This window comes from Cornus florida, unplaced genomic scaffold (genome assembly GCF_030987335.1).
Source record: "Cornus florida cultivar Cherokee Brave unplaced genomic scaffold, ASM3098733v1 CherokeeBrave_3.0.0_Hap2_Chr08, whole genome shotgun sequence".
In the NCBI taxonomy this organism is placed as follows: Eukaryota; Viridiplantae; Streptophyta; class Magnoliopsida; order Cornales; family Cornaceae; genus Cornus; species Cornus florida.
The window spans coordinates 21711953-21724050 of record NW_026775578.1 but is presented as its reverse complement, the minus strand read 5'-3'; the positions used below and the strand labels follow the sequence as shown (position 1 = coordinate 21724050).

The following is a 12098-nucleotide window of genomic DNA, read 5'->3' as shown; positions in this document are numbered from 1 at the left end:
TTGAGAATACATTTGAGAATCTCAAAATATGATAAATCTTTTGAGAGACCATTGGAGTGCCTTATGTTCATCCACCTGATATTTTGAGTTTGAGAGCCCATTTGAGATACTATTGGAGATACTCTTATAAAGTGTTTTAAATAACAATCGAAAGCATGTTCGCAAGAATTTTGAAAGAAAAAAATATAAAAATATATTTGAGAAAAAATCGATGTAAATTTGAAAAAGATAATGGTTAGTTTAAAAATAGGGTAAAGTGCAAAACCCCCCCCTCAACTATGTCTAAATTTGCAAATAATCCCACTGAACTATGTTTTGTGCATAAAACCCCCTAAACTATCACATTTAGTTGCAAAATGCCTCATTGTCTTACCTATTTTTCATTAAATAACCATAATACCCTAATACTCTTTCTTATTGAATTACATTTGATATATTTTTCTTATTAAAATAAATGATGAAAAAAATTCATATTAATTTGATGAAATATTATCCATTAAATTTGCGTAAGTTTGCCTTTAATTTTTTTAATTAATTATTTAAATAAAAATCGTAAATAGAAAATTTTGAAACAATTTAAGTAATTTATTAATTTTCATGAATATATTGCATTAAAAAGAAGATATTTTTTATTTACGTAATTTATTAATTTTTTTAAAGTGAGTATAATAAGCTTTATTATAATAAGTTAATCATTTTAGAAAATGATAACTATAAATTCATTTATTTTTTTTCATTTTTATAATCAATTGATAGTAATTGTAAAATTAAGGTAAATGGTATAATTAATATTTAAATAAGAGAAAATATAATAAAAAAAAATTTAATAACAAGGGGTAAAATAGTCTTTTGTGATGGATTTGTTTTTAATTGTAACAAATCAATAGTTTATGGGGGTAATCTTTAGTTAAGAGGGGTTAGTTGCAAAAAACTAATAATTTTTTTGCATTTTACCCTTAAAAATATTATTTAATAATTTTTCAAAAATATTATTTAGTGTTTATCGTTATAGTACCAAATGACACACTATAGATAAAATACAACACATTTTTTCAATTATTACTGAAGTACTTAACAAAAATAAAAATATCAAAAATAAAATGCGTAGCTTTCAGACTTTTGTGTACGAAGTCAATAAGATTGGCACATTTGATCCGCTAAAAATATTTTTAAAAAGTAAAACTCCATGCATTTAATTCTTAATAAATGGTTATAGAAGTGATGGCCCAAACATTTGTTTTTTACACAGGATTCGAATTTTGATAGCTTGGGTGGACCTCATGATGACACGCCAAACATTTGTTTAGATATACACTGCCCGGACAAAATACGGCCATCAAATAAAAATGGCACCATTAAAATTAGTTTAGAATTATTATTCATGCACTAAATCGGTACAAGCACCCGCCGTATAGATCATATATGTATGTATGTATATCTAATTAATATATGTTTGTAGGAGTATCGCATAAGAAAGGCAAGCTCTCTCCGGCGCCGTGACAGCGCAGCCATGAAGCCCGGGAAGAGCGATGCCGGAATACTTGTTCCGCTCCTACCGGAGGTTCAACCGGAAGATCATCGGAGGTCGGAGGGCGGTGCATCCATTTCCGGGGCGATTTTCAACGTGTCCACGAGCATGGTCGGTGCCGGAATCATGTCGATTCCGGCGACTCTAAAGGTCTTGGGGATAATTCCGGGTTTCATCGCGATCCTGATTGTTGCTTTCTTGGTGGAAGTCACGGTGGAGTTCCTACTCAGGTACACGCATTCCGGCGAGTCGAATACCTACGGTGGCCTCATGGCCGAGTCATTTGGGAAGCTTGGATCGGTTGCTCTGCAAGTTTGTGTCATCGTATCCAATCTTGGTGCTCTCATCATTTATTTGATCATAATTGGTAAGTGGGTATTCACTTATTCAACTTGGGTTTTTATTGTTTTTCCAAAAATTCAGAATCTACTCTCTGATTTGTGTTCTTGGCACCCACAAATACCTTCAAACCAAGAGTTCGTATAAACTCATTGAAAGGGTTGATGATGCCCCAGTATTTGGAACATACGGTTAATGCCCATTGTCCTTGTGCCAACATAATCAGCTACCCTTCATCAATTGTTGGTCTTTATGTATGTACGGAGACAAACTGTTATCAATTGGGTATGTTTGATACTATTCCTTAGTGGGGACTCATATTACATAATATTGGTTATAGCATATGTTGCTCTAGTGTGACTTGGAGGTCACAAGTTCAAAATTAAAAAAAACAATGCCTCTCTGCATGCGGAGGAGGTAAGGTCGGGGAAATTTAACCATCCCTTGACCTGCAATGGTGGTACCTGCACTGGGTTTGCCCTTTCTTATAGTATGTGCTATGGCTTATATATAAAGCTTGTTGAGTACTCACACCACCTACTATTAGTTATAGCATGTGCTATGACTTGATGTATGTTTGTAACTATTCCTCATTGGGTACTCATACCACCAACTATTGGTGATTTCTCTAGTTGCTTTGTTTCATGATACCTTTTTCATTATCTTATAAAATTCATATGCTCGGTTAGATTAAAATTCTCATGTATAGACTCTACTATTGATTGTTGTTGAACAAAATTTTCATGTGAAGTGTACACTTCCCTGTTGGTAGAAGATAGGTCCCTGGATGTAATTTGTTAAAGTTTCGTTGTTCAATAGTCAGATGGTACCACATTGTCACGAACTTGAACCTTTTCAAGCTCCCGTGCGGCCTTAGACACTTAGACGATGACTTGAAGCGCTAAGTCAGCCTACCCGAGTGTGCTGGCTTAGTGAAGACTAAGGCTAGACAAGTGTTTTGCTTACTTGGGTGTGTAGGAAGAGGTTAGGCAAGTGAGCAAGAGAGTTTGGGAATGTATAGAACTTGTATTGCTTGAGAGGAGAGATTACAAGTTGGTTGCTTGGTGAGGAGCGAATGAACTCCCACCTCCTATTTATAGGCCTTTGGCCTTACAAGAACATTCTAGATGTGTACAAATGTGTGGCCTAGATTTAGTGTCTAGAATCCTCCAAAGAAATATCTACACAATTCTAGAACTATCTACTATGTACAAGACAAGTTTAGAGAATTCTAGAGAATTCTATACAACTCTAGACAAGTCTAGAAAAGGTTAGACAACTCTACACTAATCTAGAGAATTCCAGAAAGTTCCATACTTGTGTAGAGAAGTCTAAAAAGCTCCGGTCCATGCAGGCTCCATGTCATCGTCTGCTGGGCGTTTGCGTGGCGTAGCCTCTTGGTTGCGGGGCGTGACATTCTCCCCCACCTAAGCTCGCGACGCCCTTGTTGCGTCTTCATGCTTGAACTGCTGGATATGCTCCGCGAACTGCCAAAGTGTATCCTCATGCTCCCAGCTCGCCTCGCTATCTGGCAGGTTCTTCCATTTTACTAAGTACTCTGTATACTTGGGCACACCTCTCCTGCTTATCACACGATCTGCAATGATGCAATCAACTTCCTTGTCAAAGGATGTGACAACGGCCGTGGGTGCCCTATGCGATAAGCCCCGAGTTAGGTCTTCCGTGTCTTCGTGATAAGGCTTGAGCATGCTGACATGGAAGACTGGATGTATCTTCAACTTGGGTGGAAGCTCTACCATGTAGGAGACCTTGCCCACCCTCTTGACAATGGGGAATGGGCCCTCATACTTCCTTACTAACCCCTTATGAACGCTCCGTAGAGACTTGAACTGCTGGGGTAGTAGCTTAACCATCACCTGGTCTCCCACTATGTACTCCACCCGCCTTCGCTTGGTGTCGGCCCACTTCTTCATCTTCTTTGCCGCCTTGTCAAGGTATGCCTTAGCCAAGTCGGACTGCTCATGCCACCTCTTGGCAAATTTGTAGGCCGCTGGACTCTTACCATCGCAAGTCGAAACAATGGCGTTGGGTGACATAGGCTGCCGTCCGGTAACAACCTCAAATGGACTGTGATTGGTAGCCTCACTCCGCTGCAAGTTGTAAGAAAACTGTGCCACCCCAAGGAGTTTGGCCCAATCTCGCTGATTGGCACTCACACAGTGCCTCAAATAAAGCTCCAGGAGAGCGTTGATGCGCTCCGTCTGCCCATCTGATTGGGGGTGGAAACTCGTAGAGAAGTTGAGATCCGTCCCCATCTTCTTGAAGAGCCCCGTCCAAAATCTACCCGTGAAGCGCGGGTCCCTGTCACTGACAATGTTTTGTGGAACTCCCCAAAGCTTGACCACATGGTCAACAAATAACTCTGCTGCCCTCTCTGCCGTGCAATCTGCTGGCGTGGGTATGAAGGTGGCATACTTGCTAAACCGATCTACCACCACTATAATGCTCCCGCAACTTTCTGACTTGGGCAAGCAAGTAATGAAATCCATAGAGACACTCTCCCATGGTCTCTCTGGAAGAGGCAATGGCTCCAGTAGGCCTGCAGGATGCTGTTGCTCAATCTTGTCTTGTTGGCACACAAGACAAGTCCGCACATATGTCTCCACATCATCGCGCATCCGAGGGCAATAATATGAATCTTCAAGGAGTGCTAATGTGCGCCGCATACCTGGGTGACTAGCCCGTTTGGTGTCGTGGCACTCCCGTATCAACTCCTTTCGCAAGTTGCCCCACCTGGGCACAAAGAGTCGGTCCCCTGTAGTGAGAAGTAAATCATCCCTTAGCCAAAAGCGCCGAGTCTTCCCTTCTTTAGCCAGCTGAATAAGGCTTTTGGTTAGAGGTTCATACTGCAACCCCTCCTTGATCCGTTCCACAAGAGGGTGCTGGGGCCGACTAATAGCTGCGAGCTCGGCCTTGCGACTAAGCGCATCAGCCACAACGTTGGCCTTGCCTGACTTGTATTCAAAATGATAAGTGAACTCCGCTAGGAAGTCCTGCCATCGAGCTTGCTTGGGGCTGAGCTTCTTCTGTGTCTGGAAGTAGCTAGTGGTAACATTATCCGTCTTGATCACAAATTGTGCCCCGAGCAAGTAGTGCCTCCAAGTGCGTAGGCAATGGATGAGTGCTGTCATCTCTTTCTCCTGCACCGTATAGTGCCGCTCGGTGTCATTAAGCTTGCGGCTCTCATAAGCTATGGGGTGTTCTTCCAGCATCAACACGCCCCCAATAGCGAAGTCTGAGGCATCCGTGTGCACCTCATATGGCTTGGAGTGGTCGGGTAAGCTAAGCACCGGCTCCTCTGTGACTGCCCTCTTCAAGTCATCAAATGCCCCCTGGCATGACTCTGTCCAACTCCAAGCATGGGCCTTCTAGAGAAGGTCTGTCAATGGGGTTGCTCTTGCGGAGTAACCCTTGATGAAGCGGCGGTAATAATTGACAAGCCCAAGAAATGAGCGTAGTTCTGTCACTTTAGTGGGCGGTTCCCACTCTTGAATGGCCCTTACCTTTGCCTCATCCATCATCAGCTTGCCATCCCGTATCTTATGCCCTAGGAACAACACCTCCTCTTGGGCAAAGGAGCATTTCTCTGTCTTCACATATAGGTCGTTCTCCCTTAGGACTTGGAAGACCGCCCTCAAGTGCTGTACGTGCTTCTCTAGAGTGGTGCTATACACAACAATGTCATCCAAGTACACCACCACAAAACGATCCGAGTAGGGATGGAAGAGCTTGTTCATCAAAGTACAGAAAATAGCAGGTGTATTGGTGAGGCCAAACGGCATAACAAGAAATTCATAAGAGCCATACCTCGTCACACATGTAGTCTTAGGCTCATCCCCATCCGCTATCCGAACCTGGTAGTACCCTGAGCGCAAGTCTAGCTTAGTGAAGTAGCGTGCTCCACCAAGCTGATCAAAAAGATCGGCAATGAGAGGAATGGGGTATTTGTTTTTGATAGTCACCTTGTTGAGCGCCCGGTAGTCGATGCACATGCGCAAGGACCCGTCCTTCTTCCTCTGGAACAACACCGGTGCGCCATATGGGGCCTTCGAGGGTCGAATGTAGCCCGCATCTAACAGCTCCTTGAGTTGCCTCTGCAACTCCTCTAACTCTGGGGGTGCCAACTGGTAAGGCACCAAAGTAGGGGGTTTAGAATCCGGTTCCAGCTCAATCTTATGATCCACCTCCCTCCTAGGTGGAAAGCTTCTTGGGCAGCTCCTTAGGCATCACGTCCATGTACTCGTCTAGCACGGCTCGTATCTCCTTAGGCGCCTCTTCTTGCGGGGAAGGGACTAGCTCATCATCGGGTGTCTCCAGTAACGTAACAAGGTAGCTAGTCTCTCCCTTCTTGAAGCCCTTCTTGAACTGCATAGCTGACAAAGCTTGGGCTTCCAACTTGGCGCCTCGCTTCACCGGCACCATGCATGCTGTGTTGCTTTCCATAATACACATAGTGTTAGCAAAAAGAATGGGGAAGGCTCTCACCTTGTCTAAGAACTCCAACCCAAGGACTAGTTTGAAGTCATCCATGGGTACTATCGATAGATCTATGTGGCCACCCCACTCGCCAATGCATGCTTGGACGCCGTGTGCCATGCTATGTATAGCCTTTGCCGCCGAGTTAACTGCCTTCATGGAGCCCCCTTCTTTGTTATACTTGAGGCCCAACCTCTTGGCCTTGTTAAGGCTCACAAAGTTGTGGGATGCACCCGTATCCACCAAAGCACGTGTGGGTGTCCCATTGATGCTCGCCTCCACGAACATTAGCCTTTTAGCCGCCGCCTCAGGGACTTCAGTTTTAGCCTTGATGGCATTAAGGATTTGTAGTGAACCCATCTGCGCCTCCTCCTGTTGTTGCTCTTCGTAGCGGCTCGTCATGGCATTGAGGGTCTTCCGCTTTGGGCAATCTCGTACTCAATGTGGTCCATCACATATGAAGCAAGAACCCTTAGGCTTGGGTGCTCCTTCCTTGTTCTCCCTTCCCTCTTTGCCTCCATGGCCACCACCTGGCTTACGGGACCAATCCTTGTGGGGTACAGCGCCCTTGTCTCCCCCACCTTTGCCGGCATACCTCCCTTTGTCCTTGTCTTTGTTTTTTGGCTTGGACGAGGGTTCCTTCTTGGATCTGAAATCAATAAAAGACTCCGCCTCTGCAATAGCTGTGGCAAGGTCTTGCACGTTGCGCCGCCTCAACTCCGTCTTAGCCCACAACTGCAAGCCATCCATGAAGAAGAAAAGAGAGTCCTTGTTGGATAGATCCGGGATCTCAAGAGTCAAGTTAGTGAATTACTTCATATAGTCCCGAATCGACCCAACCTGTTTTAGCCTTCGGAGTCTGCCCCTGGCTTCATCCTCGGCATTCTCAGGATAGAAATGCTTCTTAATTTCCCTAGTGAAATCAGCCCAAGTATCAATAGAGACCGTACCTTTGCCTATGTCACCATACTTTTTCCTCCACCATAGCATGGCATGGTCGGTGAGGTAGTGGGTCGCCGTGCGTATCTTGATGGTCTCATCGGTCATGCCCATAGCCTCAAAGTATTGCTCCATGCTGAAGAGGAAGTTCTCCAACTCCCTCGTTACCCGGTTCCTACCATAGCACTTAGGCTTGGGAATATCAACCCGGGGTGCTACTACCCCCGCAGTAGCTGTGCCGGACGCCACCGCCCGTTTGCACAATGTCCAGTCCGCTCGCATTTCCTCCATTTGCTCGCGGAAAGTGCCAAGCTCCTGATCAACATAGCCACATAGGGTGGCAAACTCCCCCAACATAAGTTCTCGAAGTGCTTGGAGCTCCTGCCGAAAGTCACCACTTAGGGCATTGAGTGACCCTTTGACAGCATTTTGGACCTCAGCGTCCTCTGATTCCAGCCCATCCATGCGCTGGTGAGCATCCTCAAGCTGCTCCAACACGTTGGCTATGGACCCTTTCATGTTTGCCACACGTGCCTCTAAGCCTGCCATGATGTCCTTCGACCTAGCCCTCGTTGTCACTCCGCTTGGAGGGGGATTTGTTTCCCTTCCACGTAGAGCCTCCTCTTAGGTGCCAGTCACGTCTGATAGCTCCGTCATAGCTTCCTCCACGCAAGGTGTGATGCCTCACGACCTTAGCTCTGATACCAACTGTCACGAACTTGAACCTTTTCAAGCTCCCGTGCGGTCTTAGACACTTTCAAGCCCCATTGAAGCGCTAAGTCAGCCTACCCGAGTGTGCTAGCTTAATGAAGACTAAGGCTAGACAAGTGTTTTGCTTACTTGGGTGTGTAGGAAGAGGTTAGGCAAGTGCGAAAGAGAGTTTGGGAATGTATAGAACTTGTATTGCTTAAGAGGAGAGATTATAATTTGGTTACTTGGTGAGGAGCGAATGAACTCCCATCTCCTATTTATAGGCCTTTGGCCTTACAAGAACATTCTAGATGTGTACAAATGTGTGGCCTAGATTTAGTGTCTAGAATCCTCCAAAGAAATATCTACACAATTCTAGAACTATCTACTATGTACAAGACAAGTCTAGAGAATTCTAGAAAATTCTATACGACTCTAGACAAGTCTAGAAAAGGTTAGACAACTCCACACTAATCTAGAGAATTCCAGAAAGTTCCATACTTGTGTAGAGAAGTCTAGAAAGCTCCGGTCCATGCAGGCTCCATGTCATCGTCTGTTGGGCGTCTGTGTGGCGTAGCCTCTTGGTTGCGGGGCGTGACAACATGCTGTCTTGCATTGCCTAAACTCTACATTGTACTGGAACACACTGAGTGGCATGAATGTGGACCCTGTTGCCTTTTGTGTATTTACAGGAAATAAAATGTAATTCTTGGATCTTTTTTTTTTTCTCCCTAGCCTGGTCCATCGATTACGCGTCCAGGCTTCCTGTTCCTCTCACCACACAAAATAAAAAATTTCCCAACCCATCTTTTTATTGAAACCTAAAAGTTACTTTATATATATCAGGGAGTAGGAGATGCCACTTAAGATTTTGGCAGGTAATTCGGTGGTAAATGGATCAGGTTATAATGGTGTATGCGTGTTGGTTATTACAGGTGAAACCAATCGGAAATAGAGAATAAGCTGAGATTACTAAGGGTGTTAACCGATAAGCTTGTGGATCCCTAATTTTTCAGTTTGCGTTTGAATTTTGGGGTTGAAATTACCTCGATAGAGAGGCCTTGAGAGTAAATGTTTAATCACTTAAACTTCTGTCCTATCATGTTTGTCAAGACGTGGATCAGGTTAGGAGACAACTGTAGTGGCCTAGCAAAATTTCTATAATGATTGGCCCAGGGAGGGAGCTGGAACCCGAGATCTACGCATACTATTGGTTTGACAACATTTCGGTAGTTTCATTTTCACTTCATTTGCACAATCATTCAAGCAATTTCATTTTACCAATTTTTATATACTTCACATTCAGGCAGATTGATTACTTGGGCAACTTGCCATACCTTGCCACACTTTAGTGAGGCTGTATGCGTATATAATTGAATGAGACAGATTCTGTCAGGATATAATCATATAATATGTTTATAGTTGACACATATTCTTTAATATAATTGCATGAAGGGCATATGCACGACATACTGACAGCTATTACTTTGTCTTTTAGGAGATGTTCTCTCAGGAAATCAGTCTGAAGGAACATTGCATTTGGGCATTCTACAAGAATGGTTTGGCACCCACTGGTGGAATTCACGAGTGTATACACTTCTTTTCATTGTACTCTTTGTTATGCTCCCGTTGCTCTTGGTACGCCGTGTAGGTTAGTAAAATTAATTTTGGATGCATATAAGTTCACTTCAGGCTATGATATCAACATCACGATCTTTCCTCTCAATTGATTTGACTATTTGAATCCAATGAGAAAGCATCTATCTTTTTGAAATATAGATTGAAAGATTTCAATCTTGATGAGGTTAAACTTGTGATCGCATGATTAATTTGAGCAACAAGTTTATGTAATTTACCCAAACAAATTACATGGATATTTCATATAATAAAGGGCATATAATTGTTTTTCTCTTCTTTTTACACTTCGTTACATTCTCAATGCTTGTCACTTACAGAGTCACTAAGGCATGCTTCAGCAGTATCCATTCTCCTAGCAGTGGTGTTTGTTGCCATTTGTGCAGCGATGGCAATTTATGGGATGTGGGAAGGGAAGACAGAAAGAGTAAGACTGGTACCAGACTTTGCCAATGGAGTCTCCTTCTTCTATCTTTTCACTACCATTCCAGTCATTGCAACTGCATTTGGATGCCATGTCAGTGGTGAGAATACATGAGTATTTTGGTGCCACATTATATTTTTGGATTTAACTATGACCTAACATGAAGTCACGTACTTTGTTGCTCGTATTTTTTGACAAGTCTACAAAAAAAAAAAAAAAAAAATGATAAGATACAAGGTATCAAATGCCATTGCTCTTGAAAAACCATATAAATTTTTAACTTACTAATTTTCTTGTAAAATAGGACCACATGTTCATGCATACAAGAATTTTCAAGACTGTAATGTAAATGTATGCAGTTCATCCAATAAGAGCAGAGCTTGGGAGACCTTCCGATATGAGTTCAGCAGTCAGAATTTCTCTAGTACTGTGCGTAGCCATCTACTTTGCTGTTGGCTTCTTTGGGTATGTGCTATTTGGGGACTCGATCATGGCGGACGTGCTTGTCAACTTCGATCAAAGTTCTCATTCCGTGGTCGGTTCAATAATCAATGACATTGTTCGATTAAGTTATGCTATCCACCTCATGCTGGTGTTTCCTGTCTTTAACTTTTCCTTGAGGGCCAATCTGGATGAACTACTATTTCCAAAGAAGAGTCTTTTGGCCACAGACTCTCGAAGATTTGTCTCTCTTACCTGTGCTTTACTTGCATTCATCTACATGGCAGCGATAGCTATCCCGAACATATGGTATATCTTTCAGTTCATGGGAACAACCACTGTCATGTGCCTAATGTTCATATTCCCAAGCGCAATCATTCTTAGGTACAAACTGGCATCAATGATTCGTTTCATATGTGACATAAATTATCTCCCTTTAAACATATTTGCCTCTTATTAAAAGTTCTCTTTCTTGACAGAGATGTTCATGGTATATCTACAAGAAAAGATAGGATTATGGCGACATTGGTGATCATCCTGGCTGTTGGGACGAGCTTAATTGCCATTTCTTGTAATGTGTATAGTTCAGTTGGCAACAAGTGATGGTTTTATTGTTCTCTCTCTTGGTCAGGAGTGGAATGAGCTCTGAAATAGTAACAAAGATGCCATCATACAGACAATTGTGGTGATACATAGCTTTTCCCTGTAATTGAAGGATGTATTTCCTTTTGTGCTATTTATACTTCAAATTACATCTATCAAAGCATCAGCAAACCGGCCGAACCATGCATCTGATATCGTGGGTGTGTACGTCGGCCTTCTTCCTTAAATAAGAGCTGGAGAGAGTCCATATTTCTTCTTCTTCACAATTAAGGGACATAAAAGGAAACAGGTAATTGTTATTTTGGCTTGTGATGTGTGATTTGGCAATGAACAGGTTATAATAATTAGACTGGTCCCATAAATGGTTGTGAGATTATATTGTCGTTATTTTTTTCCAAGTCCATGGCGAACTCGTAAGAATTGTCAAGTTATTGGGCAGATTCAGAAAGATGAGTCGTGATATTCACACCTGGGTAGTCTTATTTGTCAAAATAAAATATTTACAGCATTAGAATTATTTTTTAAACTTCAAGTCAATAGAATGGTAGCCTGTAGGTAACTAACTGTTTCAAACTCAATTCAGAGTTCAAGTATAAAGGAAATAGTCAATCTCATCTGAATGGACAGTTTTCGTGTGGCAAATGGGTATGTTTTGGGCTCATCATAAATGGATTTATGATGTGTGAGAAAAGGGTCGGATGTTAAATGGATTAATTAACAGACATCCAACTCAATTATTCAAATATTTTTAGATATAAATTGTCAAATTATTTTTATTGTTGAATACCAAAAAAAAATAAAAAAATATATTTTTATATTAAATTTATTAATTTTTTGGTCTCACTTGTTATACAATTTTTTTTTTTCCTTTTATTTATTTATTTTTGGGAAAAAGTTACCATATAACTTACTTTGAGAGTTATCACAGCCCAAAAAATGAAAGAGAGGAGAGAAAAGGGAAGAGAGAGAAATTGAGGGGAGAGAAAAAAAGGGAGAAGAGAT

At 42.2% G+C, this 12098-nt stretch overlaps 1 protein-coding gene across 1 annotated transcript; it reads left to right on the top strand.

The window, feature by feature from the left end:
- Window positions 1–1293: 1293 nt before the first annotated feature.
- LOC132270739 (amino acid transporter AVT6C-like) lies at window positions 1294–11494 on the top strand. Its single transcript, XM_059771935.1, has 5 exons — window positions 1294–1895; window positions 9492–9644; window positions 9949–10152; window positions 10412–10877; window positions 10973–11494. The coding sequence occupies exons 1-5, from the start codon at window positions 1511–1513 to the stop codon at window positions 11094–11096; spliced, it is 1332 nt and encodes a 443-aa protein (XP_059627918.1). The 5' UTR covers window positions 1294–1510; the 3' UTR covers window positions 11097–11494.
- The last annotated feature ends 604 nt before the right edge of the window (window positions 11495–12098 follow it).